This window comes from Periplaneta americana, chromosome 15 (genome assembly GCF_040183065.1).
Source record: "Periplaneta americana isolate PAMFEO1 chromosome 15, P.americana_PAMFEO1_priV1, whole genome shotgun sequence".
In the NCBI taxonomy this organism is placed as follows: domain Eukaryota; kingdom Metazoa; phylum Arthropoda; class Insecta; order Blattodea; family Blattidae; genus Periplaneta; species Periplaneta americana.
Genome location: NC_091131.1, coordinates 7432644 through 7458499, shown reverse-complemented (window position 1 = coordinate 7458499; position 25856 = coordinate 7432644). Strand labels below are relative to the sequence as shown.

The 25856-nt window shown below is 36.3% G+C and overlaps 1 protein-coding gene across 2 annotated transcripts in view; it reads left to right on the top strand.

Moving 5' to 3' along the window:
- LOC138714606 (collagen alpha-5(IV) chain-like) overlaps nt 1-25856 on the top strand; it is a 291605-nt gene that overhangs the window by 262511 nt on the left and 3238 nt on the right. For both annotated transcript variants that reach the window (XM_069846628.1, XM_069846627.1), the window contains exons 22-31: nt 1047-1246; nt 2939-3038; nt 6769-6954; nt 8996-9110; nt 10834-11011; nt 13181-13268; nt 13900-14070; nt 19452-19637; nt 21000-21177; nt 23911-24025. In XM_069846628.1, the coding sequence (XP_069702729.1) occupies nt 1047-1246; nt 2939-3038; nt 6769-6954; nt 8996-9110; nt 10834-11011; nt 13181-13268; nt 13900-14070; nt 19452-19637; nt 21000-21177; nt 23911-24025 (1517 nt within the window). The remainder of the gene's footprint in view (nt 1-1046; nt 1247-2938; nt 3039-6768; nt 6955-8995; nt 9111-10833; nt 11012-13180; nt 13269-13899; nt 14071-19451; nt 19638-20999; nt 21178-23910; nt 24026-25856) is intronic.

Here is a 25856-nt window from a genome sequence, read left to right as displayed (position 1 = left end):
TCTCTTAAGGAGACACTCAACTATATTTTGGAACTTTTTTGCTATTTGACCAATCTTTTTCAAATTTGGAGAAAAAGTTTAATATACACATGGAAAGTAACATGCAAAATCTCAGCTCATTAGATCCAATACTTTTCAAATTAAAAAATATTTCAATTTTTAATCAATCATTAATTGAAATATCACTTTTAATTATCATTTTTTATTTTTTGGCTTTGTGCATTTGACTGTGACTCCTCAATGAATAGGGGAAGAATTCTGCTTATTGATTTAGTTCTGTCACGTAAATTAGTGTAGAAATTTAATTTTTCATTTCTATGACACTTTTTCTCCAATTTTTAAGTTGAGTGTCCCCTTAAGTTTACAGAAGTAAAATGTGAAATTATTTTAATCACATTAGTCCCGTGAACACTTCTAAATAATCCCTGAAACTTCAAAAAGATGAAAATACACGTTTAAAATGAAAAAAATATATATTAAAATTATTTATCCAACGCCTTAAATATCATTCTTCACTAATCATGGCCTCCTACATCATGACCTACCTAGTACACATATCGATTCTAAAATCCATGCCATGGTATGTGATTATATGAGGACTTATTTTCAACATATTTTCTTTTATAAAACAGAATTTTTCGTTATGGTCATGGATAAAATTACGTATGGTACTTGTGAGCGTGATCTTTATTGCACTCGTATAATTTAAGCCTTTCCACTCACGCAATAAAAATGCACTTACCTCACAAGTACCATAAATAACTATTAACTTCTCGGCAAATTACAGCACCACCTGTGCCTTTTCCTCTGGCAATGCCACGACTATAAGAAAGATTCACACGACCACTATTCCATGAAAACAACACAAAATATGAGTTTTGCCTTCAGATGGTATCTGTCATTTCATGATATTTTGAACCATTAAATATTTACAGGCAATTGAAATTAGCTACATTCACTTGCAACACCGTTTGTAAAATGAGCCTGGTCAGAGCAGTTGGAGTAATATTCTGTATACTGTATGCGGAAGTTGGAATGCATTGCAGGTCTGCCAGGAGATGCAGGCCCAATGGGAGACAGAGGTGTGCCTGGACCCGCAGGACCCAAAGGTTTGCCTGGAGAGCCCGGCTATTCACAGTTTGCTTCAGCCACGAAAGGAGAGCCAGGGGTGCCAGGCCTGTATGGACTGAAGGGCTTGCGTGGCATGCAGGGTGTGCCTGGCGTGTCTGGACTGCCTGGGAGAGTGGTATGTACTGCCTTCCTTCTTGTTGTTCCACAAAGATTAGACTGTCTTGCCACAAACTAAGGGGTAGATGATGTTCAGTCATTAATTCTTAAGGTGACCACCTCTGTGGTGTAGGGGTCAGCATGCTGGTCTCTTACACAGAGGGCCCGGGTTCGATTCCCGGTTGGGTTGAATTTCCTGGTTGAGGTTTTTCCTCAACCGTAAGGCAAATGCCAGGAAATTGGGGCCACAACATCCCTGAAAATCACCGGCCTCATTCATCACCGAAATCATATTCAAAACAAATCAGTAATACATATACAGTCGCCATCTAGTTCACAACAATAGAACCAGTCTCAACAATAGTACACAGGCCTTCGGATTTCACACAAAAGATTAACTCGCGATATGACCAGAGATGTTAAAGCAAGTATAAATAACAGCGAGAAAAAAAATCCTAAGATATTCATCTACCCTTAATTTTTAATTTTCTATCAAAAATTTCATTTTTTATTTTTATGTCATCTGAAAGCTTGAAGTTTCTAGTTTTGAAAAGTATATCAGTTTTGTCTCTATGACGTTCGGTTAATTAATTAGCTCATTTTTTACTGACCGGAAGCACCCTTTCTTTAAACCGGAAGTGCAGTTCTGCAAATGTCAATCTGTCACATTCTGTAAATTTTATATATTTTTCGTGTAATAACAATTTAAATTTGTTGGTAGAGTTTGACTGTATTATTTTTCATACAGTCAGGAAGCCGTGTATTTGGTTTTACAATTATTTTTTATACCCTCAGGATGTAGATGATTTTTTTCCATGTTCAGTTTTACAAAATTTTACAACACTAATGTTAACACAAAGTGCACTTAGAATTAAGATATTTTCATAATTTTTGTCCCAAAATGAAGCTGATTAACGTAGCTAAGTGTCAAACTACAAATAGCGTCCTACTGTTTAAGAAAGTTAATTTATAACTCCAAGATCTTAAAATTTTATTTTTATGTTTGAAAATTGAATTTTTCCTTAATGAAATAAGATATGGAAATACTGTTTTCACAGCTTATTCTGTATTCTTCCAAGTTTAATACATTTTAACAACATTTGAATAGAATACAGGGAAACTCTGATGAAACTTCAGAAACTATTGTAATGTTGGCACCTTCTTCATACTCTTTTGATTCAGCCACTTCTAATTTGCCCCTCTCCATGTGAAAGACCACGATCATGGACATAGGTTTTCTTCATCGCAGGAACATAAATCCCTCAACCTATTTTTACTGTAAATATCGTTATAAGACAAGAACGAAAACATGCCTAGTCCGATACAAAGTGTGTAGTAAGTAATTGAGGGGAAATGTGTAGAGCAAGAACAGAATGTACCAGCCAATGAAAGCCCAAAGCCAAACAGGGAAGACCTTGGAAAAGAGAAACTGGTGAGGTCAAAATGAGATGTGAATTAGACTAGGAAGTGAAGTAAAAGAAAATAAATGAAGAAATGAATTACGAATTTCTCGCTGGTGCACTATGTACTCTCTTCACTTGTTTTAGCAGTATTTTAATTACATAGCAAGTGAATTGGTAGATTTCAAATTTGTGTTACATTGGCTGCTCTGAAAGGCAAGTTGAAATGTGTACATAGGCATAGTAAGATTTCCATTTGTTAACATTTTGTTATTAATTTGAATAGTAGTAAAGCAATTTTATGTTTGAAGGGACCTACTGGAGAGATTGGATCACCAGGACAGGCAGGTTTCCCAGGAATCAGTGGCAGCCCAGGATATCCAGGGGACACTGGCCCTGCCGGACCTCCAGGTAGGCTACTCTGCTGTTACTGTAGTCATAGCAACGACAGAAAGAGTTTCGTAATACCTAAACAGTGATATCCATATTCGTTATTCATTTGTTAACCATTACAAAATGCAATAGACTTAGTTTAAATAGAGTTTAATACACATTTTAAAACACAAGTTGCAATAAAAAGTGTCATATCGTGACACTAACATAATAAATAAAATTCAGGTCTAAAAGACCAAATCAGACTTCTTACAATCTAGAAATTCTTTACAAGATCAAAATGACCTTGTTTTAATGATTATTTTCAATCTCTGTTGAGAGACTGATCTTTCTGAGAGAAATAATATTTGCAACTTCTATGTTTAACTTGCTTTCTGTCCACCGCTGCAGTGGAGTAACTGTTAGCCTGCCTGACCGTGAAGCAAGCAGGCCCAGTTTCGAATCTTGGTTGAGGCTTTTTTCGTGGTTTTCCCTCAACCCATTAAGAACAAATGCTGTGTAACTTTCGGCTCTGGACTTATTTCCCTGGCATTATCACCTTCATCTCACTCAGACGCTAGATAACCATAGCAGTTGATTTTTATTTATTTATTTTATTGGGTTATTTTACGATGCTGTATCAACATCTAGGTTATTTAGCGTCTGAATGAGATGAAGGCGATAATGCCGGTGAAATGAGTCCGGGGTCCAACACCGAAAGTTACCCAGCATTTGCTCGTATTGGGTTGAGGGAAAACCTTGGAAAAAACCTCAATCAGGTAACTTGCCCCGACCGGGATTCGAACCCGGGCCACCTGGTTTTGCGGCCAGACGCGCTGACCGTTACTCCACAGATGTGGACTGCAGTTGATAAAACGTCGTAAAATAACTAATTAAAAAAACTTGTTTTCTGTTCCTAGTCGTGTGTATGTGACCTAAGGTTATAGTTATCAAGATGTTATTTAAGCAACATGTTGGAGTCTGGAGTATAAAGGTGAGCTGTAAGTAATGTCATTAATTCAAGGGGTTATTCTTTGAGATATTTCAAACAAAAAAGTTTAATACAGTTTTTCTCGTCTTTGCTTCCTTTTCGAGAAAAAAATTGTTTTATGTGAAATATTTCATAGCGTGTTTTGAGAAAGCCATTGATTTAATTCCCAATATGCTCGGTCAATTTAAGAGAGCAGTGTATTATGATAATAAATGATTGAAAGAATTTTAGTTTTGTCCTTTAAATGTGCAGAAATTTTATCCGAACAAATGTAACATTTTAAAATTTCTTTGCAGAAGGAAAAGTTACAGTTGTTCGGATAAAATGTAAAGGATAAGACTTAAAATTCTTTCAATCATTTATTTTCTCTCTTATCAGGAATTAATTCAATGGTTTTCCCAAAACATGCTATGAAATATTTCATATAAAACCATTTTTATCTCGAAAAGAAAGCAATAACGAGGAAAATTGTATTGAACCTTTTTGTTTGAAGTATGTCAAAGAATAGCCTCCTGAAATTAATGAAATTACTTACGGTTCACTCTGTGATACAAACTTGACAAGGTCAGGATTTTTAATCTCGTGAAAAAAGGTTTACAGGATTTTATATCTGCCATGTCCATCATAATTCTAAACATCAAGCAAACACCCTCTTTATTAGAATAGAATATGTAAACTTACATAAGATTACAATTTATATTCAGCCGTCTTTACGTTTTCAGTGTTTCATAACATGGGCCAGTTTTGATGTTTAGTAGAACATTTCAAAATGTAGATCTTCCATATCCAGTTAAAGTTTTAATGCTTAATTGCATTCACTTACAATGGTAGTAGAAAACTTGTTAGAATAATGGGAGTAGAGTACAGTGGAGTGAGTATGTTATTGTAACTTTTATTTCAACACAATAGGTAACGTAATTTTATTCTCACAACAATAATCACTTTCTACAATTTAATTTAAACACTCCCGTCAGCAATGAGATTTCCACTCCACACAGCAACACAGTATTCGTTATTGCATTTCACAGACGACAATGACAATTCACTTGGATTATTGCGAACAACAATGTACTCCTAATCTCAACTAATGTTCACAAAACACTATTTACAACATAAAACTGTCAGTTCTCAGTTCACAGTTCGTTTGCCTTGGCTAATTCTAGCTCAGTCACTCAAGTTCACAGTATCTCGAACCCAAGACCTTCAGAGACAGTCCACTGAACTTCGAACTCAGGTCCCCCAACTGCGGTCCACTGCATTCGAACTCAGGACTTCCGGCGACAGTCCACTGGCCAGGATGCTCACACAGCTGCGGACACACTCAAGTCGAACTCCGGTCTCGAAGCTGGCTTCACTGCTACACAAGACTGACTGGCTTGCTGTCCAAAAACTAGCAACGACTGCTGTAGCTCACTTGCGTCTGCTATTTATCACTAGACTATAGTTTCGGGAAAGTACGATGCTGGAAATTTCTACAGATGCCGAGAAGATTGCGCCTCTCGACTTCTCTGGATTTCTCCCCTCAGTCACAGGCGCATTACTTCCCCCTCTCTACGTGGAACAGCGCGCCGTCGTTCCCCTTACATCTGTCCCCTCCAGGCCCGAGTGGCCGCAACCTTCTTCGCCGCGTCGCTCTTTTTCTCGTGTGCCCCGACCTCTGTAGGACGCGATCGATTCCCGGCTGTCCAGTTTATGTTATGGCATCTTAAATGTGTTCAGGAAGGGTGCTGACCAGTGGCGGCTCGTGATAAAATATTATGTGTGTTCACAATTTTGTAGTTCCAAAATCGAAGAGAATTTGAAATCGTACGTTTAGTTTAATATAAAAAAGTCATGATTCCAATGTTTCACTATCGAAAAAAACCGTATATAAATTCAAAACAACATATAATAATAATAATAATAATAATAATAATAATAATAATAATAATAATAAACTCAGTCTTTTTATTTCCAATTTTTCTTGGTAAGCCAGTTTACCCAGTTCTTTACTGTTCAAAATTACTTGAACAGAGTTCATTGTTTACGTTTGTTAAAAATGACTACATACCACGCATTTACAAATGCATGTAATATATTTTGATTCACAACACACTGATACACTATAGCCTATACCAGTACTGTAATCCCATTCCATAGATTGATTACTATAAATACATGCCAGTAAATATTATTCTTAAATAATATACACTACCATACAGATATTTAAATTCAACCACCATCACATTCAGCCAGCACGTGTTTGAAAGTCAAACTATGCTATTATGCCGACACTGAAGTATAGTAATTCACAAACTACACTCTCGTAGCAGCACTGTACACGTAAGTAAACGTTCCTACAGTCAGATGCTGACATCTACAGGCTATTAAATTTCCTCCTCGAGATATAGCACGTGAACGATAGGCACCGATGCACCTGACATCTGTAGGATAGATACTCATCATGTTCACTTAACGCTTTGTGCTCTTGACGAGTCATAAGCGGCCAGCTAAAGACAATTTTCTCCCGCGCATGCGTGAAATTCCTGTAACCATCTCGAAAAGAGCACGACTTGTACGTGAACGGATGTTGCCAAGTTTACATAAGAAGTTTATGCAAGATGCGGGAAGTTTAAAATACTCGATTCTGATATTATACATCCCCACTACGTCAATACGGTATCAAATAATAAAACTAGTCATGCATTAATGGAAACAAGGTGTTCACGTGCTCTTGTGCTCTTATTGACGTACCGCCACTGGTGCTGACCTTAACATGATTAATGACTTGTGTTACAGGATTCCCAGGCTTGGGTGCAGAGGCTGGTGAGAAGGGAAGGGCCGGACTTAATGGTATCCCAGGGAAACCAGGAAGAGCAGGCCAGAAGGGTGCCCCTGGCGAATATGGACGTGATGGACCACGCGGCATTGCAGGAAGGCCTGGTGGTGTTATTGTTGGTGTGAAAGGATTCCCAGGTTCTCCAGGTGAATATTCCATGATACACTCGCCTTTGATTTCTGTTGTAATTCGCACTTTCACTTTTTGTTGATTGATTATATTATTTGTAACTAAAAAAAATTGTATTTCATTTTGAATCTTGCGTACACCACTTTTAACACATGAATATAATTAATTGATGAACTAGTGGACTTACTCGTGTTAAATATGTAATATTTGTCAGGCTTACAGCTGTTTCAGTGCTTCACGCACCATCCTCAGAGCCTACTAGATCGCGGCGTCATCTCGAACTTCTCTGCCTGTTATGTGGGTGTGTTTGATTGTTGAAAGGTGTTGAAGAGTGGAGTCAAATAGTGTGTGTGTACTGAAATTGAGCTGTGTGTTGAGAATTTGATCGGGGTGTGTTTTAGTGTGTTTGTATATTTCGTATTGTTCTAGTGTGTTGAGTTTTTGGTTCTTGGGTTGTATGTGTAGGATTTCCATGTCCGTATTTATCTTATTGTATGTATGGTTAGTATTGGTTATGTGATCGGTGTATGTAGATTATTGTGTCCTCTGGTTATAGCTTTAATATGTTCTTTGTAGCGTGTTTGGAATGATCTGCCTGTCTGTCCTATGTAGAACTTGTCGCAACTATTACATTTGAGTTTGTATACACCTGTGTGGTCGTATTTATTTGTTTGTGTTTTTTGTGTGTTGAGATGTCTTTGTAATGTGTTTTCTGTTCTGTATGTTATGTTGTATTTCTGTTTTCTGAATGAAGATGCGATCTTATGTGTGCTTTTGTTTTCATATGTTAGTGTGATATATTTCTTGTGTTCTTGTGTGTTGTGTTTTGTGTATTTTTGTGTTTGTTAAGTTTTTGTTTTGCCTTCCTTATGATGTTGTCTATTATGTTTGGATTGTATCCGTTATCCAATACTAACCATACATACAATAACATAAATACGGACATGGAAATCCTACACATACAACCCAAGAACCAAAAACTCAACACACTAGAACAATACGAAATATACAAACACACTAAAACACACCCCGATCAAATCCTCAACACACAGATCAATTTCAGTACACACACACTATTCGACTCCACACTCCAACACCTTCCAACAATAAAACACACCCTCCTAACAGGCAGAGAAGTTCGAGATGACGCCGCAATCTAGTAGGCTCTGATGATGGTGCGTGAAGCACTGAAACAGCTGTAAGCCTGACAAATATTACATATTTAACATGAGTAAGTCCACTAGTTCATCAATTAATTAAATTGTATTTTATTTAATAATGGTATGTCCATGCTGCGAAATTTTAATTTTCTTTTTCTGCCTCTTCATCAATATATTTTTGTTAACTTTTGCGAATGATAATTTTCATTAACTTTTACAATGTTAATACGTCTTCAAAATCGGTACTCTCTAGGAAAAGTGAAGTAGTCACTGTCACTGTTTTAAGTATGATTGTTGGTGTACACAAAAAGCCGAAATAATTGATCCTACGATCAGCCAGTCAGCCATCTGAAGTGAACGAAGAGAAAAAGAAAATCTACGAGCCCTCCATTCCATTCTTATCAATCAAGTACAACATTAAAACAATCACAGTTACCGGTCTCTTCTTTGGGGTGAGAGGCACCATTCCGAAAGCCTTTGTAAAGTGGAGGGAAAAATACAAGCTGAAGAGAGAACTTCAAGATGCCATCGTCACCACCATAATAAAGTTTTCTGTAGCGATATTTCGTCAGAATCTTTACGAGTACACTCAATTTAAATTGTGCTAGGTCTCCTTTTTGTTATGTCTTAATTTTTTTGTTTGTTTCAAACCTATTTAAATGTGAACTGTAAGTAATGTCAATAATAATGGTGGGTGATTCCTTGAGTAAAGAGCAACAAAAAAGTCAAATACCATTTTGCTATATTTTGAATAGTTTTCCAGAAAAACGTGCATTTTAAAATACGTGAATTATGAAAACAGTTCACCTTGTATATATATGCGTGCACGCACATGCATGCGCACACACACAAGATAATAAGCATACATTAACTGTTCGTAATCTATTTTCATATTCAGGTCTGCCTGGATCGCCTGGAAGTCCAGGGCTCCGAGGGCTGCCAGGTTTGGATGGACAGCCTGGAATCGAAGGGCTAAAGGGAATGCGTGGAGCAGCTGGTCAGGCAGCAAGGAGGTACAGTAACACAATCTAGAGCATTTACCTTCTTGCCTAATGATAATCCCTCTCTGTTCTACATTACTGTTCAAGTTGTCCAATTCTTTATATGTGAAATGTGACTCTATGCTGTCAAAAAATTGAAGTCCAATCTCCAGAGTCATCTTTGGAACCTGTGATTAACTTCGAGGGTGATCCCAGAGTAATGCACAAACTTACGTCATTGGTACACATTTTATTTTTTCAATCCAATAGTCCCTCTGGAGTGTTATGACTGTTCCCGATGCTTTGGTAGCTTTTGGATGCCACTTAATTCTCCTTTGAAGTTTTCCGTCTTGGATACTTTGGGTCACAGCTGTATCCACGTCATTTAACATTGCAAAAAGTTGACCTGGAAGTGGTTTTCTTCATTTCCGGGAAAAGATCGTAGTCAGGTGGATTCATGTCTGGACTGTTGGCTGGCTGAGGGAGTGTAATTGGTCATTTTCCCCAACTTGCACCATGGTTATTTTGTACGGTTTTATCCTCAATAATTTCGTAGTTCTGCGTGCAGAACCATAAGAAATTTATGTTTACTACAGAAGATGTTAAAGTGATTATTTTAGGTGAATTCTCTAGGTCAGTGATTCTCAAAGTTTTTTGATTACGGATCCCTTTCGACTTGAAAAAGATCCACAGATCCTCAAATTGAGTTAAATTAAATTAATTCTCTAGGTGAGTGATTCCCAAACTTTTTTGATTGCGGAAATTTTTTGACTCGAAAAAAGATCCACAGATCCTCAAATTAAATTAATTCTCTAGGTGAGTGATTCCCAAACTTTTTTGATTGCGGAAATTTTTTGACTCGAAAAAAGATCCACAGATTCTCAAATTAAATTGATTCTCTAGGTGAGTGATTCCCAAACTTTTTTGATTGCGGAATTTTTTGACTCGAAAAAAGATCCACAGATCCTCAAATTAAATTAATTCTCTAGGTGAGTGATTCCCAAACTTTTTTGATTGCGGAAATTTTTTGACTCGAAAAAAGATCCACAGATCCTCAAATTAAATTAATTCTCTAGGTGAGTGATTCCCAAACTTTTTTGATTGCGGAAATTTTTTGACTCGAAAAAAGATCCACAGATCCTCAAATTAAATTACATTAATTTAATCAGTAGATTAATATAGATATATAAATTTAACATGCCTCCATATTTATATTCTGTACGTATTTAACATCGACAATATGTATACAACTACATTAATTACCTTAGTCCACTGAGTTAGCTCTATCGTGTCTGCCTCCAGACTAGTCGGCCCGGGTTCGATTCCCGGCGGGGTCAGAAATTTTCATGTAAAATTTCTACCTCAGGACTAGGAGAGATGGTGGTGCACAACTTCTAATCGCTAGGTAATGAATTGGAATCTTTCTTGAAATCATCTTCCACACACTGACTGTTTGTGTACATGAACCTTATATAAAACTGTTTGTGGAATGAAATATTGTAACTGATCCAATTCTACCGTTGCAGTTGCACAGTAATAGAAAACGTAAGAAAGAACAAACATGACAACTGTGGTCATGATCCTAACATAACCACCTCACAGACGAGAGAGCACCACATTGTGTAAATCCACGCAACTCTTATCCTTGTAGATTTTAAAGAGAGAACTCCCTTCATTGCTGACTCTCACCTGTTGACGTAATATTTCCACTACTTCACTACATGTAGATAGTAATAAACGCTGTGTGTTTCGCTAGTTTCAAGGGAATGGCAGGCTCGGTTGGTCCTCCTGGATTGCCTGGCTTCACAGGGCAGAAAGGCCTTCAAGGTGAACCTGGCTCACCAGGGTTGCCAGGCTTCCCAGGCAGGATAGGTGACAGAGGCCTGCCTGGCGAGAGTGGGGCCCCAGGGCTGTCTGGCCTGCCTGGGCGCAAGGTGAGTAATAGAACTTTGATTATTTTCTTTTGAATTTATTGAAATTGAAATTACGTAATACATGTTTAAGAACAAATGCTTGTGCTTGGAGCTGTTCCACTTACATTATATGGTATTAGAAGTTAAGTGATATAATTAAAATTATTGTAAATAGAAACTGGAAAAAAAATGATAGCCGAAAAAAAGAAAAGAAAAAAAAATCTATACGAAAAAAGTTAAGTATCATTCAGTTTATTTATTTTGAATTTTATTCAGCTTCTTTCAAGTGAAGGCTGCCTAAGACAAAGCTTACCAAAAAATTGTTGTTTTTTTTAGTAAATGGTAGGTACACAATTATATTGAAAAAAAACAATGGAGAAGGAAAAGAAAAAGAAATAACACAAATAAATAATTGAAGATGACTAAACAAAAGATCATTAATTCCAGAAAAAAAAAAAAAACATAAAATTTCCTAGTACGGTATCCATTTGCTATCAGGTGATCACAGTCGTCTATTTAGCACTAGTTGCAAGACCCAACTTAAGTGAGCAGATCGCCATAGGGAAGGGACCAATCTAATATACGTGTAGAGATGGTTTCTTAGGATTTTTATAGATCCCTTCACTGCAGACAGAGATACTTCAGTGACAAGAGTTTGTCCTACACCAAACTGCTTGCAAAAATGCGCGAATCTTTTTGTGATGGTTCCTCTAGCCCCAATCAGTAATCCAATAACTTCGATCGACGTTCGATGATATTTTCCCTTATAATATGGTATAGTGGGGTCGTATATGTCGCATTTTTCCTGATGTACCTCAGCAGGTTGATTTTCATATGTTTCCATCCTTACAGTTGGATCTATTATGAATCCGCTTGTTGATCTTGATCTTATAATATTTAATTCTCTAACTGAAAATGTTGTTACTAAGGTTACTTAATTCTGGATGTATTTTAATAAACTGATTATATAATCTTGGTCCATAATAATATGAAGAATGAATTTGCCCAGATTTTGTATTATATTTTGGTTCAAGTAAAAGAAGTAACATTTTTCGTCTAGTATTACGGAATGTTTCTATGTTATTTCTATACTTACGGAAAGTTATATTATAGTAAATTTGTTCAATATTATGAGAAAAAAAATCATCTGTCTTGGGTAATCAAACATTACCATTAATTTCTTTCCAAAAATTGCTATGGTTACCAATACAATTCGAATTGAGTCATTAAACACATGTTATTGAAATAGTTAGTTCTGAAAGTTCACCATAATCAGATTTACTATAAAGCTACTACCAGTAATTAGTAATTTATGTGACAAGAGACTTAAGTAAGATTTTATTCACTTTGTACTTACAGATTCTTTTGGATCAGTTCCATTTAATCTAATATTCTAGGAAAACTTAGCACTATTATATGTACTAAATTTGATAACATTAATGAAATTTCAACTTCTAAAGAAGTAACATTTCTAGACCACTTTACTATTTTCACACTTTTCTCTGGACCCATTTTGCATAAAACGAAACTACACCACTACCTGCACACTCATAACTTCAGTAAAGGTAAAGGCACTTGGGGGGCATGGAGGTATTGCCCCATGCTTTCCATGACCTCGACACTAGAATGAGGTGGTGTGGTCAGCACCACGCTCTGACTGCCTTTTACCCCGGGAAAGACCTGGTACTCAATTTTTTAGGAGGCTGAGTGAACCTCTGAAAGTTTGGCAACGAGAAAAATCCCGTCACCACTCGGGATCGAACCCTAGACCTTTCAGTCTGTAGCCAGCTACTCTACCAACTGAGCTACCTGGCTGCCCCATAACTTCAGTACATGCCTCAAGTGTAAAATTCCGTCAGGTTTATTACTGATCACATTCATTCATTTATAGTTTCCTGTACCTCAAAAATACAGATCTTTTATTAGCATTCTCCAATCTTCCCTGATTTATACAATTACGGAAAACTTAGACATACAATTAGTAGTGCTGGATATTGTGTGACTGTTGGTTGTCTAGCAATAATGTGCAAACAAAATCGAGTTAGTGGAATTTCAATGATAATTTAATTTAGCGACAGTAAATAGCAGGTGATTAGGCCTAATATAAATTGCATTGATTGAAGTTTTAATACACAGCAGCATGGCATCGCTGCTATCTGTAGTGCACATGTGTATCTGTATGTCCTATAGGGACCAAGAGGAGATCGGGGTGAGACTCCGGTCACCAGCCTGAGTGCACGGGGTATCCCAGGAGACAGAGGACCTGCAGGTGCTCCAGGTGAGTGCAGCAGATGAAGTGTTTGGTAAAAGTGTTGAATCTGTGACGGGACACATTTGTTTCTTTTTTTGCCAGCATTTAAAATGCATATTCTTTACGGTACTATAAAACATGCTTTGCGATCGTCATTTGTTTACCGCATAGATAGTCAACTGAAAATGGCGGCTCCGTTCAAACATTTTGGTGAAGCTAACATCAGTGAAATAGAATTTTAGCAAGTCAATTAATATCTATTTTATTGTATTAGAGTACTTTATTTCTTCTAATCTGTATATACTTCATTCTGTTTTTATCACCTCCCTGCCATTTGTTTCTTTGTTTGCCAACATTTGAAACTGCAAATTCTTTACAGTACTATAAAACATGCTTTGCGATCGTCATTTGTTTACCGCATAGATAGTCAACTGAAAATGGTGGCTTTGTTCAAACCTTTGAAATAGAATAAGTCAATTAATATTTTATTGTATTAGAGTACTATATTTCTTCTAATCTTTATATACTTTCTTCTAATCGTGTAATAGTCAATTAAATCCCACTCGAGTTTTGATTTTCTCTATATAAATCAAAACCTCTAGTGAGATTACTGTTGATAAAAATAGCTGATATCAATAATTTATTGTGTTTATTGCAGGTTTCAATGGTGCTCAGGGACAAATGGGAAAACCAGGACTTGATGGGTTACCAGGTGTGCTGGGAGAAGATGGGGTAGCTGGACGAGCAGGTCTGCCAGGACTTCCTGGGCCCAAAGGTCAAGTGGGCTTCCCAGGAAGACCAGGACCTAGAGGAAACAAGGGCATGGCAGGTGAATGCACATCTTTCATTGTCACTGCTAAAATAGGCATTCTTTCCCTATCTCTCTGCAGTTTACAATACATAGGGCAAACTGGACGTACAGTGGAAGATAGAAGGAAGGAACACATCCGACTCTGCAAATACGGACCATATGAAAAATCAGCAATAACCTTGCACTCAGCAGATTCAGGCCACACCATCGAATTCGACAATATCGAGATAATAGATAAAGAAGAAAACTTATACAGAAGACTGGCTAAAGAAGCCTTCCACATCAAACAACATCCCTACAACATCAACAAGGACGAGGGGTTACAACTCAGCAACTCATGGGGAAGTCTATTCCAAGATCATACTTACAAACGAGAAATCGGGTCTCTACATGTACGCGGCGCTCCCCCTTCATCCGGACATCAGGCACGGTATCAAGGTCACTCTTTCGGACCTTATGAGGGCCAGTATTTAATATGAATACTCCGCTTCATACAGACCTCAACTGGATTGGACAACGTAGGACCAATGAGATGCCAGAATGAGAACCTACGACCTATCACAGCAAGTACTCCCCCCATCGAGACTACTATATATATAATAGTTGGCAGACTATTTCCTTATCCAACAACTGCTCTGAAGATGGCCACAACACAGCGGTCGAAACGTCAGCCAATAACACCAAGACAACGCGGTAGAAGCCCTGAAGCTTAACCACACACCATTCTTTCCTTATGCTCATTTCTGTAACTTCCAGCAATGGAAGACTGGCTCCGAATTCCGGGATCCTATGCATTTCTTTTAGTAGGATATGAAAATACCTATTTTTCGTTACACTGTAAAAAAGAAAATAGTCGTTTTAGATTTATTTGTGTGGGTGCCATAGGATCGACAATATTAAATCATTACTTTCAATGAAGAAGGTCTTTTGTATGTGCTCTCTTGTGTGCCCACACTCATCCGAACATGGACAGAAAAATCCAGGAGGTAACGTTTGTACCTTGTGAAAAGACTATGCATGCGATATTCGATTAATTAATGTCGTAATACAGCAATTGCATTACCCACCTGTTTTCCTACTTTCACTTGCAGATGGCACTGCAGACTAATATCTGACAGTGCATTCTGGTACTGTGTAAAAGTAATTACAATATCAAAATTCGCTTGTCATATAATATAAATATAAATTTAGCTTCCCTTATGAAAAGGTTGCCAGATTTGACAAAGCGTATTGCATATAATTTGGAAACACACCTAAAAGGTAATAGTAATATACGTTACAAGAGCGGTATGTTGACGTTTTCATGTTCGAGAAAAAGAGTGAAAAAGCGAAACGTAGTTGAGCTTTTTTAATATCCGAGAACATGAAAACAAACATACCGCTCGTGTATCGTACATTATTTTGTGCGAAGATCGTTTATTACATACCTGAAAGACGAATTTCTAATTAGTTGCAATGAAATCTCCATGTTGGTTTCTGTTTAATGACGGCAACTTCGGAAAACCAAAATATCTTTCTTCAACATTGTTGCTATAAAATGTTTTCTGTGTTTACTATACTCCAGCAGGCCGTGATATACGTCTGTCTTTCCCCACCCCCCCAGTATAAATGCGAACTTAAAACAAACGGTAAGGTTATGTAATGATTTATTTTTAATTTTAATATTTTAACAATGTTATTTATATAACATATTGCAATAATAACATCGGCATCTGGAATCTTGTTGATTTTTTCACGGCTTCCTTAATGTCACTTGTATCAGGAATGCAATAAGTTTCGTGGAGTAGTAGACTTTACTTAATTTTTGCAAATATTTAAAAACAATAATTAACATTGCAATTTAGGTGAAATTGCAGTGGTAAGTTTCCAATTTATAATTATTACTATGTTAAACGTCTCTAAAAATAATATGTTAAAAGCCTAAAGCAGTAAAATGAATGTCGTGCTTAAGCGGTAAGAAGAGGGAAATTGTTATGTGTGTTATGTTGGGAATACTGAATGTGGTATTTCACACTTACCGCGTATTGGTTCTGTGCGGAAAACAAGCAAATACGCACGATCTCGCACAAAATGATATACATTTGAAATGGTTAGGGAATCGAATATACAAAATGTCACAAAAATTTACACCTAAGTAGCGTTTATGCTCATTTACAGTTAAGAAAGGGGGGGAAAAAAATATCAGATAGGTTAGAATGATTTGAATGCCATATACTGCGAGAAAAATAATAGTACGAATTTGTTGGCATTGATATCCAAACCAATCAACAGCCATCGGTTAAGATAACTTGAAATTTCCATTATCACTCTCATACAAATGATTTCTCAATATCTGAACCGATCCTTTGAGGGCACTAATGGCTATTTCCTTCACAATGCTGTGTGTTAGGCCCAGGTTTTTACATTTGTTGGCAAAGAAGGAGGGTATGGTACCTCGTGCTCCCACCATCAGACCTATTACATCAATGTGGGACAGGCTATATTTATCTTTATAGAACGGGATTGTTGGTTCATAGATCCGTTTCTTTTCACTGTCCACCTCATGCGGTTGATCTGCATATGTCTCAAATCTGATGGTGGGATCGAGGATGTATGTCGAGTTGTTCTTAATGGCAATGATATCAATTCGCCGAACACTTCCTTGTGTGGCTAGTCCCTGCACCTCTTGATGGACTGTAAACCCTACTTCCTTCATTGCCTTCCTTCCCCTACAGTTTGTTTGTTTTTTAATTAATGGCCCTACAGATCTCTGTAAATGTCTTTATTTGGTTAATAGTACACAAATGCACACGTTCCTATGTGCATGCTAAGAAGTACAAAATGTAAAAGTTAAAAGAAGAAAAACAAGAAGATACTTTTAAGCCAGCAGAATAAGAATGATCAATTTGTAGTAATTAATTTACAACCTTGTCAGTACGGAATTCGAAATGGAAGTACTTCTGGCAAAAATATGAAAATTAGACTCCACATACCGGTTAAGTATATTATTATTATTGAGTGCTTGTGCTCCTTAAAGGCAGACTTCATTTAAACAGGTAATGTGAATGCTTCGACATAATTTAAATTTGCTGCAGCAGTATGTTTAATTTTACTTTCTCATTGAATAAAGTACGAATATAACAATAATAATAATAATAATAATAATAATAATAATAATAATAATGGCTTTATTTAACCTGGCAGAGTTAAGGCCGTAAGGCCTTCTCTTACACTCAACCAGGATTGAAACTTGCTTACACAGTTGAACATAAAACTAGATCAGAATTAAGTAATTACATACTGATACATAATGAGATCAAAAGACGTAGTTACATAAAATTTACCTCATAAAATAAAAATAAACATAGTGAAATACATATTAATTTGTTAGAATCAAATACGAACCACATAAAAACAGAAGCCGATAATTCAATAAAAAAGAAAAATGTACACAGTAAAAGTAAAAATAAACACATTAGTATACATATTAGTATTAGATTACAATTAAATAGGATTTACATAATTAAACCAGAAACCGACAATTGAATAAAATGTACACAAAAAATAGATTAATAATAAAAAACAACAACACAGTGGGATGCATATTGGCATTAAGTGATAAATAAACACGATTTAGATAATAAAAATAAGAAACAAAAAAAAAATAAATAAATACAGTGGAACACATTTGCAACACGTTAGGTCTGGCAACTCATCATAAGATATTTTTCTAATTTACATTTAAAGGAAATTAAAGTTCGGCAGTCCTTGACTTTAGGCGGCAGAGAATTCCAGTGACGAGAAGTAGCAACAGTGAAAGATGAAGAATAAAGAGATGATGTGTGGAGTGGTATTTCTAGCGTGTTATCATATTGTGACCGAGTATTTAAGTTATGATACCGAGAAAGACTGTGGAATCGGACAGATAAGTAAGAGGGAGTAGAGGTGTGCAAAATTCGGTATTTTGGAATATTTCGGAATATAAGGAGAAAGTATTGTGGTGGATGCTGTAAAACATATTATTTTGAGGTTTTACGGAAATACAAGCTTTCAGCAATCATGACACCAAAAAAACTATTTTTGGCACACCTGCATGGAAACTACTGTATTTCATAACACATTATTGGTTGGAAAGTTCTTCTTTTGATGTATGCGTGCGGCAAAAACATTGTTATGATTCACTTTTCTGTATGAATACCACAAAGTTGTCATAGTAATATAAACAGCTGTGACGAAACAGTATGAAAACTATCACGTTACAATATCAACACATCGCCAACTATGAACACAGAAATTGTAGTCAGTGCCTCCTAGTCTACTAAAAATGCTAACAGATAATCTTATTTAGCTTTATTTACAAAAACAGAAATAATATACAAACGGTTTCATAGCCACAGTTTAACACACCATATAAGCAGAATATCTTTTGATTGAAAACGCAAGCATTATGTGTTCTGTTATTAATTCCACACTATTACACCTGGACCATTCTTTAAAAAAAATGAAATTCCTCCTGTATCGTTCTTCAGATTTTCCAGGTATTAATTTACATAAAACCTGTTCAGAACTCTCTCTTAATATCAGAACAAAATATATTTTTTGATAAAGCCATTTTCAGTTTTTGCATGGTTCAGAATACACAAGCCCTCACTATAGCTACACAATATTCATGACGCTATAACTAGACCTGCTGTAAAGACAATGTAGTATGAGTGAGCCGCGAATCCTAGCCTACAAAAATCTCAATAGTCTTTCATTTATTTAATGTGTTAATTAATTCACATATCGTCGCCTGAATACAAGACCTAGATAACTTGATTTTTCATATTTTATGACATTGTCTATTTACTTATTTATTGCACTAAGGAATATATCTCGTTTTCTTTTACCTATTTGTTATATTGAAAAATAGATGTCGCTGGTATCGTTCGATCAGTTACCTAGATCCTGGATTACATTTTGTGCGATTTTTCTATGCTATAAAAGAGGTAACTAAAAAACGAAAATTTCGAGTTAACCTAGTTCTTGCATTCAGGCGAGATATAATTTTCATGTAGTTGTGCCAACAAATATTGTACGTAACTAGTACGAAAGTGTCTTTCACGTACTTGTTTAGAAATTCCGGACTTGGCTAACGTCACATCCGTAACCGTCTCACTAATACACAAGAGTATTGCTTTCTGTCCTAGTTACGTAAATAACTATTTCAGTACCGGTATGATGTTTCTCTGTCTCTGTGCTGATTTCTTCTAAGCTATTAGACGACTTTTGTTCACATTTAATATCTGTAATTCGTTATCAAAATGTTGGTCTGTGAGACTAAAGAGTTCGACCAGCATTATGAGCCCTCGTCATTGCAAGTCCGTTATCATTATCAATTGCCCTGCTGTCAGTATCTGAAGTACAGCTTGTTTTTACAGGTTTTCCTGGCTCCAGAGGAGACCCTGCACCCCCCGGCCCTACTCCCAAAAGCAGGGGCTTCTTCTTCACACGACACTCGCAGACAGACCAAACACCGGCCTGCCCAAGGAACACAGTGCGCATGTGGAGCGGCTTCTCTCTGCTGCACTTCCTAGGCAACGCCAAGGCCCACGGGCAGGACCTGGGTACGTATCAACAAGGGCTCAAGTTTGTTGACCAACAACGATAAAATTACTGATGAAAGAGTGGCATGATGTTAATTGTTCTGACATCAACCTAGACCTATTGACTGGAAGTTCTGATACTGCAAGTGAGGAAGAATATAACTTATAGCTAGAGTTAAGAGCACCTTTATAACCTGTCTTGATCAAATAATTGAAGACATTATTACAAAAACCACCCTTGTCAAAATTACTATTCTTCAGGAGAACAATAAAAATAAATAGAACAACACATGTCAGCTGTTTCCGTACAACTGGTGTTTATCCTTGTGGCTATTGCACCTGGCATGGGTCGTTTTTAGAGTCTATAATCATTTGAAATAGTAGCAAATGTGTCCTTAACTCAATTTCATTAAAAATGACTAGGGCTGTTTTTGTAATAATGTCTTCAATTTTAATCTTGAGTGGTTTTAGGACAATTGCGTATTATGTTCGCCAGTAATTTTCTTTCTTTGGGTTTTAGGATAAAAAAATTGGGGTGCGTATTATATTTGATGGTGTATTATATTCGAATAAATGTGGTATATTCATGTTTCTAAACATATGGCTAGAAATAGCAAGAGACACTAGAGTTATATACTTGAAGGGAAGTGATGATGGTGAAATATATGGACTTGGAAAAGTCCTGGTGTTTCAGAGTTGGATAAATCACTGTCAGATTCAGTAAGAAGTTGTTGTAGTTTCATGCAAGACTTGTAATACGTTATCATTAGTCTTCTCGATTAAAGATTGAATATTGTAAGTAAATTATATGAAATTCATAATATTCTTCTGGTTAGTGATTAATTTTCTTGCCTTAGGTATTCGATACTGAAAATATTACTTCTTTCTATGCAAAAAATTTTGCCACCTTTCAGTGAAATGAATATATGAGCCATTGGGAGCACAAGTGGTGCAAGTCAAAAATGGGTAATGAGGGTTAAAGTAAAAATTCTGTAAAATACAGCGCAAAGTAGCAATTAATATTGAATTTATTTAAACTATTAGTAGTCAGTGGATAGCACGAAGGACATATTAATTAATTGCTACTTTGCGCTGTATTTTACAGAATTTTTACTTTAAACCGCATTACCCAATTTTGACTTACACCACTTCTGCTCTGAACGGCTCATATGTAATTGAAGTTGTACCCATAAGGGACATGGGGTACACAGAGGAGCGCTTTCTGTGCTGGTTAATGTATGTTGCATCATACTCCTAAGGAAGAGGATTTGTGATTGAAAGGTTGCCATTTCAGTTCTTAACCAGTCTCACTAACAACTGTACTAGTTCCTATAAAAACACAGAAATGGTATCTAAGACGAAGAAATACACGTGTGTTGACAGGGGCTCCTGGTAGCTGTCTGCAGAGGTTCTCCACCATGCCATTCATGTTCTGCAACCTTAACAACGTCTGCGACTACTCGAGCCGTAATGACTACAGCTACTGGTTGAGCACTGACTATCCCATGCCCGCCATGATGACTCCGATCGGGGCGAGGGACCTCAGACAGTACATATCGAGGTAAGTCGGACCACTGAAAAGACATTTCTTAATAAATTTCGAAGGGCTCGAAGTGAAGCAGTGAAAAATTGATATTTTTTTTTATCTTAAGGTAGAGGAAGCGCAAAGAAAGCTTGCCCATTTGACTGATGCGTAGAGAACGATATTCGGCCCTCGTGCCGCCATGCTCGTTACAGGGCTGCTATGAATCACCTAATGCTGATTACAGGGCGCATTCGAAAGCGCGGTCTTGAGCTGTTTGTATCGTGGAGTGTTGCTGTGCAGAGCGGGTAGAAGCCAGCGTGTGCGTTACATATTCTGCGTTTTATCCCTGATATCAGGATTTTTATAGAGTTCAAAGTGTGTTTGTTAAATAACAGTTCTGTATAACATTCTATGTACTTAACAATGCCCCTGTTTCGCTCTAAATTAGGAAGTGCTAATGAAACGTTACTCAGTCAAACTAGGGAATTATTTATAACGTTTATAAATGTATGAAAAACGAAACAGGCTCTGCTCGTAACATAAGGAGTACATACAGATTAAAATAAACCGACCATAGTACCACGCTAGTTATCGGAACATTTTAATAGTATTAGTATTTTATTACAATGTCAAATATCAATTATTACACAATTACATATTTCTTATAACATCTTTGTAATTTCATTCAGTGATTTTATATGTAAAAGAATTCGTGCTTCTGTATTTTCAACAATGTTATGTTACTAGTTACTCCGCAACAAGGTTTAGGTTACGTTACATGCGCTGTGGTAAATCTCACTCGAAACATCAAGCCAGCAGACGACTGAGAACTGCCAATCGAATCGAAGCGAGGTCGAGTGCACCCGAACATTTCCGAAAGTTCGCGCAGCTTTCCGTGGCAAGCTCTTCTTGCGTTTACTGTACATAGCTGATGTACAATTGCACATTAATACACAGGAAACTTTATCTATTCTTCAATATACTAAAGTCATTTTTAACTTTCTAACATGAATTTAAATGCATACTCTGCTACTTGCTTTCTCAGAATCCAGTTTTTTTCTTTTAACTCGACCAATTTTCAACATTTCTATGTTTTGTTATTTTCATTTTGAAGCCAAAATTTAGCTCTACAAGATTGATCACAGTCAGATTTCTTGTTAAAATAATGAGTAATATTTTAAATTTATGTTTAAATTTATTTAACAAATTTTCATAGTATTTTAGTTCAAAAGTATTTTTTTTTTTTTTGTAGACAGAATATGTAACAGAAGGGCTTGATTATGGTCATTTTATGTAGATATACATGTAAAGGTACACAAAAAGTTTCATAAAATTCTGTTCAGTAGTTTCAGAATTATCGTTGGTATGAATTTTCAAAATGTTATAGTTGGGAAAGAGCATTACAGATATAATATGCGATGTACTACCATGTGCAACATGTTGCATTAAAATTCATAACTTTAAAACTAATACAGATATTTGAATAAACGTTTTACCAAAATAAACTTGAATATTTGGTGCATATTTAAACATTATTTTGAAAAATAAATTTTTTGAAAATGTTAAGCTGTACCTACTGTCTCAATTTTTCGTTGAGGGCGCACAGCTGACTTCAATCTCTTCAGTTGTTAAATTAGAAGAGTTATAAATATGATGACAGAGATAGTGAGAGGTCACTTAATGAGATACCCAAAATTTATGGGTATCACTGGATGATCCTGTGTGTAGACGATGTGGAAAAGAGGAAGAAATTGTCTCATATCCTGCTGCATTGTCCTGAATACCTTGGTTCCTGCGAATTTAAAGTGTATTAAACCAATCACAGATTTGTATTTTCCTCTGGATTAGGGTTGTCATAGTCTGAATGAAGAAAACTGAAGCACAGAATGATTTTTTGTAATGCATATTAGAAGCTGATGACCCTATTTAAAATACCACTGTCGTCAATTATAAAAAAAATATACATTAAAAAGTATTACATGTTGCCTTATATTTGCTCATTTTGTACAAAAGTTCAATTTTTCTTCTTACAAAATCGGTCATCTGGTAAACTAAATAAATAAATTGTACTATTATTTACTATAGGTAACAACCACTAATGTAACAAATGGTAACATCTTGGTTTAATTTGACAAAAGTCATTAATTAGCTTGTCTCTTATTTCTTAAGTATTTGTAAGAGAGTAGGCTACTATTTTAATTTTAAAAATTTCATCTATTATCAGGCAGCACATCTCACATGACGATATGTGTCGGAGGAAGAACAATTGTTTCATTGATTCTGGTTCACGTTAACGCTTTGTTTAAAAAACTTAACATGTCGTTAAACAATTTTAAGTTTTTTAAACAATTGTTCGTATACATCTGAAGTCTGATTAGATAATATGTAGCTAGTCAGCGATATATGCAATGGAGGGGGCAAGCAACTGGCCACCCTACCCCATTATCTCCTGGCCTAGTCACCTCATAAGTGGTGCCTTCTTGGTATCACTTGTGAGGTTCAGACATGTCTTCAGAGAGTTAACTAAACAACAACAACAGTTCTCACTTTATTTTATTTTATTTTTAAACTCAGGAGAGAGCAATTCCTGGCTTCCCTGGATGACGTCTCTGAAAACATGTGACCTGCCTTGGTTGCTTATTGAACTGATGGTGTCATAAAAGTCTCACTGTAAGGAGACAAAATTTGCCAACTGTCTATTAAGCCACTTAGCAGATCACAAATGTTGAGTGCACGTGCAGTGTGGAATGCGTTCCTTCTCTGTTGCAGGTGCACGGTGTGCGAGGCCCCCACGCGAGTCATCACGGTGCACAGCCAGTCCACACAGACACCAACATGCCCCGACGACTGGGAGCCGCTTTGGAAGGGATTCAGCTTCCTCATGGTAAGGAAGAGGCCAGCAGCCCCTTCGTGCGAGATTTTTTTAATTTCACCTTCGGTCATTTTTCTGAATTTACGAAGAAATTTAAATACATGTATACATTATTACATTCCTTCAAATTTTCAATTTAATAGACTTTAATGTATGTATGTATTTATTTACACTGCAAGCACCTGGTGGCAGTGGTATACACAATATAAACAATACACAATAAAATGATAAACAATACACAATAAAATTATACAATACACAATACAATTATGTACACAATGCAATAAGAATACACAAAACAATTTAACACAATAATTACAGTTAATAATAAAACATAAAATACCTAATTTTACAATACAACGTACATATGTATAGGCCCTACATAAGTTTCAATAGTCTTTCACTTTACTCTTATCTCACTCACTGTAGTGGCACTATGACGCATTTCACTGACACTTTAGCACACATTTCACTGACACTATAAAACACATTTCATTGACGCTATAAATTATCACTGATCGGAACTATTCACTGCACTGTAAAACCATAACTTCACTGACTCACCTCACTTCACTGATACAACATTTCAAATAAGTCAAATAATTACACCCTTATGCATACTTATAAACAGAACTACATTTAAGCTAAACATTTCTAGTCTGAGACCCTCTGACACGCTATTTTTAAATAATTTACAATTCAAACCAAGGGAGTAACTCGTCAGGCTAAATAAATACATGTCACCTTAAAAAATTAAATGTTAAATGTCACCTTAATTTTAATTTGCACTTTATACACAACTTTTTAAGTTATTCTTGAATCTCCTTAAGGAAGGACCGCTGCAGGTAGGTCATTCCAATCATTTATAGTTCTATTTAAAAATGAGAATTTACCTACATCCGTTTTCTGTTTCCTACATTTGATTTTAAAATCATGATCGTTCCTACCATAGTACGTTGGCTTTTCTAACCGAGCCGTTATGTCTACCCATGCTTTCTGACCTAGATGTGCTCTATACAATGATGTCAGTTCATAGACAGCAAGTGAAGAGGAAAGACGTATTGTGGAGACGCTCTTTAGAAGTGCAATATAAGCAAGTATGGGTGTTGACCTAGTTACCTACAGGTTAAGCATTGGATGTTTCAATGCTAGGCGGCAGAGGAGGTTTATAAGCGATGTAAGTGGGGGGAATGAAGTAGATTACTACACAATTATATCGGCGGCAGTGTTAGCAGTGCTACTAATTATTGGAAACGTGGAGCTAAATCCGGGTCCGAGCAACATGGACTCAAGAGACAGCTGCGATGAGGGATTCAAGAAGGAGCTGAAGGACTATATGAAGGAAATGAGAGAGGACCGCCAAAATGTAAGTGTTCTCCTAAGAAAAGTAGCTGCTGATGTGGACACACTAATTAACAAACACACGGAGGTCGAAAACAAATTGAGTAATGTAATCAAGGAGCAATGCATATTAAAGGCTGCAGTAAGTAGAATGGAAAGTGAAAATAAAGTAAATAACATTGTAATTTACGGTATAGAGGAACATTATTATGAAAGAGCATTAGATACGTGCTATTTGGTGCTGGAGTTTCTTACAAGATATTTTGGGCTAAATTTGGAAGAAAGTGCTATAAATAATGCATACAGGGTGGGTCGAGGAAGAAATCGCCCGATTGTTGTGAAATTCAATAGCTATTTTGTCAAAGAGCACATTATTATGAATGCGCAGCGACTGCGGGGATCAAGAATAAATATTGATAATGATTATACGAAGGAGATTAGGGATACTAGAAAGAAATTAATACCGATACTAAAAGAGGCGAGGAAAAAAGGTTTGAGAGCG